General features: G+C 46.2%; 1 protein-coding gene across 1 annotated transcript; it reads right to left on the reverse strand.

Annotated features, from left to right (window-relative positions):
• Nucleotides 1-517: 517 nt before the first annotated feature.
• On the reverse strand, nucleotides 518-3,117 carry LOC143263795 (uncharacterized; the record flags this gene model as incomplete). Its single annotated transcript, XM_076528506.1, has 3 exons — nucleotides 1,753-3,117; nucleotides 985-1,525; nucleotides 518-906 (listed from the first exon to the last, which is right to left on the reverse strand). Coding segments are annotated over exons 1-3 (2,295 nt in total), but the record flags the coding sequence as incomplete, so codon positions are not given.
• Between the last annotated feature and the right edge of the window lie 1,102 nt (nucleotides 3,118-4,219).

The following is a 4,219-nucleotide window of genomic DNA, read 5'->3' on the forward strand; positions in this document are numbered from 1 at the left end:
GGCCGGGAGTTAGGAGGGAGAGTGACAAAATCTGCTCCTGCGAGACATCCCGCGCTGATGGGCCTACGTGCCCGAACAATGCCAGACCCAACCGTCATTGACTGGACCGTAATCAAGGACCAGGAGACGTTATGACGGTGCCACATGTGCCCGGGAACGGCCCGGACAGATCCATACCGTCCGGGTACCCAAGCACATGGCCCCTGCCATAAATCCTGGCCACTTGGCCCTAACATACCGCCCACCTTGAACATGCATCGCATGTTCAACTATGTCTATATTTGATAACCCATATAAGTGTAAGCTTATGATATGATTACAATCTACGTATTCTGTGCGAATATTACAATATTTACAATGATCGAGATTTACACTATACATAGTTGCGCTACACCTCGTGTGACATTTCTAAGTGATCTGACGGTATTATACACAATTTTGTCACGGGTCGTTTAATTGTTCCGGTTGACGTTCTGACTGTTGCGACACGAATCACTCCATCTGTACCAGAGTGTACCTGAACGATTCTTCCCATGCTCCACTGTAACGGGGGTAGATTGTCCTCCTTGATGATGACCAAGGAATCCACGGCTAATTTCGACGTGGTGGAATGCTGCCATTTGTGTCGTTGCTGCAACTGTTGTATACATTCCCGCTGCCACCTTTGCCAGAAATGCTGGACCATTTGCTGGATTAGCTGGTATCTGTTAAGTCGAGTGACCTTGATATCTCGTAGGTCATGAGATGGCAGTGTTGTAAGGGCAGTACCAATTAAAAAATGCCCAGGAGTCAAAGGGTTTAGGTCTGTGGGATCTGAGGATAATGGTGAAAGTGGACGTGAATTTAAACAGGATTCTATTTGCGTCAGTAACGTATATAGCTCTTCGAACGTGAGCCTCTGATCTCCTATAACGCGTGTGAGGTGGTATTTAGTAGGCGGATTGCTCGTGTGTACCTTCTACAATGCGCGACATATGCCCTAACGTCTCATATTCTGACATGAATTCTGTATACTGCTGTCTTTTGGTCGTAGTCTATGGGTGCGTTGGATAGTCTTCCGCCCACCTTGAGTAGTCCGCCATTGTCCAGAAATACATTTAGGGACCGTAGCGCACTGGAATTTGGAAGTGCTTGTTGCGTTTGTACTAATCTGATCTCTGTCGAAAATGCCTCCTTTTGCGCAAGTAATTCCAAACATGTTCTCGCTGCATTGATTTCTATTGTTTGGGGTTAGTTCCTCTATGTCCCAAAACCTCTCTAATTGAGATTGCAGGTCATTGAGTGTGGCTAAACAACACATATTGTTTTGTGGTAATTTCTTATCTGCCCAGGTAGGAGTGCCTCCCAAAACCCAACCGAGTTGGGTCTTTTGCAAGAGCCGGTTGGGAGTTGATTTGTGTTGACCGACACATAGCAATGTCCAAAATAGCCCTGCTCCAATGAGCATATCTATTGGCCGTTGTAAATGGAATTCTGGATCGGCTAGCTCTATGTGACTTGGAATTTCTATTTTTTCTCTATGTATCTGAAAATTGGGCATGTCTGACGTGATGGTTTCTATTGATAGGCATTGTACCGTGTGTTGAGATTTATTATATCGCGAATGAATTGTTAATGTTGCTCTACCTTCTATGGAATTTACTGCCCTTCCTAATCCTGTCACTGTTGAACTTATTGCAGTCGGTTTGATGCCGAGTCGTTGGCAAATTCCGTGGTTATAAAATTTGCTTGAGATCCCGAATCTAATAATACCCTGCATTTATGTGACTGACCACCCTTGTCCTTGACATAAACTATTGCTGTCGATAATACGGCATGCCCTATTGTATTTGCTACGTTAGCTGTGAGTACTGGGGGTTCTCGCGAATCTGATTCTCCTGTATCCGCGTAGCCTTCTTCTGCGCGTTTGAATTCGGGATTATGTAATAAGGAATGATGCTTCCTTCCACACTGTTTGCAATGACTCCGTGTACACGCCCGTACCCGATGTCCCGATGACAAACAATTGAAGCACAGCCGGGCTTCTTGCACTATCTTTGTTTTTGTATTTAAATCGCTGTTCTTAAATTTCTCACAGTTATATATCGCGTGATTGGCCTTACATGCGGGGCACCCGGCTGAGTTAACTACATGCGAAGCTATGTAGTTGTAATGAGGGGTATTGTTTGTTCCTCGAGGTCGCTGGTCGACCCTGGGTGCAGCTATCTGAACACTGACCGCGATATTTGCTAAATATTTGGAACGTTCTTCTATAAACGCAGAGAATTGACCAAATGTAGGCATTTCCGACTGAGATATTATTCTCCTTTCCCATTCTCTCATGGACACTTGACCTAACTTTTTGGACAATAATGGAACTAACATGGTATCCCAAGTTTCAACCGATTCACCCAAAGACATTAACGCTATTCTATGATTTGTAGCTTCGTCCAGAAATTCCCGCAATGTGATGTCTGATTCCCTTTGAATGGATTTTAAATCAAGTAATGAATTTACATGGTGCCGCTTGAGACTTGTAGAGTCTTCATATCGCGACTTGAGTAATTCCCATGCATGTCTGTAATTTGTTCCGGACACGCCTAACGCTTGAATCACACGAGCCGCTACCCCCTTGAGTGAGGTATTTAAATAATGGAACCGTTGTATGTCTGTTAATGAATTATTCTCATGAATCACTGATGTAAATGTGTCTTTAAATTTCACCCAATCACTGTAATTGCCATCAAAGGAAGGCAGTTGCAGTGTCGGTAATCTAATGTTTATTGCGGTATCTGCAGTCTGCGCGGATATCGGGCTGTTCGTGGTTATCCTACTCTGTTCCGGAGTGGCACGGGCAATGACTATTTCGACTTGATCTATCAGATCAAAATACGCAGTCTCGAATTCTTCGCGCTCGATCGCGTGCGCTGCTTCGGCGTCCGTTCCAGCTACGAGTATTTCGATTCTCGTTTGAACTCTATTAAAATTGTCAAGGAGACATACATTTGCATCTAACCGTTTCTTAAGAGAGCCCACCGAAGTCGTGGTCGCGAATTTGCAAATAAATGTCTTAAACCGCGTGAGTGCAGCCTTGACCGTTCCGCGCTCGATCATCAACGGTTTGAGATCTTCCGCCATAGTGATTTACTGACGCAAATGGGACTATAAAGGTACTTATCACTTGGGCTGGGATACTTGGTACTGCTGTCGATGCCTGTTGGCTGCACTGGGATGCTGCGTTGTTCTGTAATGATGTTGAGCTGCTGCGTGATTGTCCTGCTGTGGTGCTGGACTTCTGTGGTGTTGCACTGCTCTGAAGCTATATGCACTGCCTTCTCTGGATGCTGTAGCCTCCGGAAGAAACTTCTCGTCACTGAGCTCCTGAGATTCCTGATTGAAGCCAGGTGTTGGTGCTCTCGTGATACACTGTGCTGCGTGGCTGTAGCCTCCGATGATCTGTCACTTCGTCTGTGCGTTCTTAGATCCGGCTCGAAGGACCAAATGTTGAGGACTCATCAGATGGATGACGGAGATCCTCTGAATATTGCACTTGGTGCCGACTACCTCGAAGGACCACCCACTGTAGTGGGACTATTTGTAACGCGTAACCTAACCGTTACGCGTATCTCTCTATGTGTTCTGTTCTGTTCTGTTTGAAAGTCTGTCTTGTCTGTCTTCTGAGAATGTTCTGTCTATCTGTTGAGAATGTTCCTGTCTGTCTTCTGAGAATGTTCTGTCTATCTGAAGTTGTCTGTCTATCGCTCTAAGACTGTTCTGTCTGTCTGTACTCTCTGTATGTTCTGTGCTCTAGAGGACCGGAGTCATGGCTCATATCACCTCGGTCCTCCCTACTTCTCTTAACCTAGGGTGGGCGGCAAGGAATTACGGTCCAATCACTGCAATCCCAAATCCAGGAGACTGCCCCAAAACGGTGGGCAGGGAGTTAGGAGGGAGAGTGACAAAATCTGCTCCTGCGAGACATCCCGCGCTGATGGGCCTACGTGCCCGAACAATGCCAGACCCAACCGTCATTGACTGGACCGTAATCAAGGACCAGGAGACGTTATGACGGTGCCACATGTGCCCGGGAACGGCCCGGGACAGACCCATACCGTCCGGGTACCCAAGCACATGGCCCCTGCCATAAATCCTGGCCACTTGGCCCTAACACACATGATTTAGCTTCATATCAATGAGGAGTAGAAGGTTTAGCTTCAAATGCATACGAAACACATGACTT

Source organism: Megalopta genalis, unplaced genomic scaffold, assembly GCF_051020955.1.
Source record: "Megalopta genalis isolate 19385.01 unplaced genomic scaffold, iyMegGena1_principal scaffold1933, whole genome shotgun sequence".
Taxonomy (NCBI): domain Eukaryota; kingdom Metazoa; phylum Arthropoda; class Insecta; order Hymenoptera; family Halictidae; genus Megalopta; species Megalopta genalis.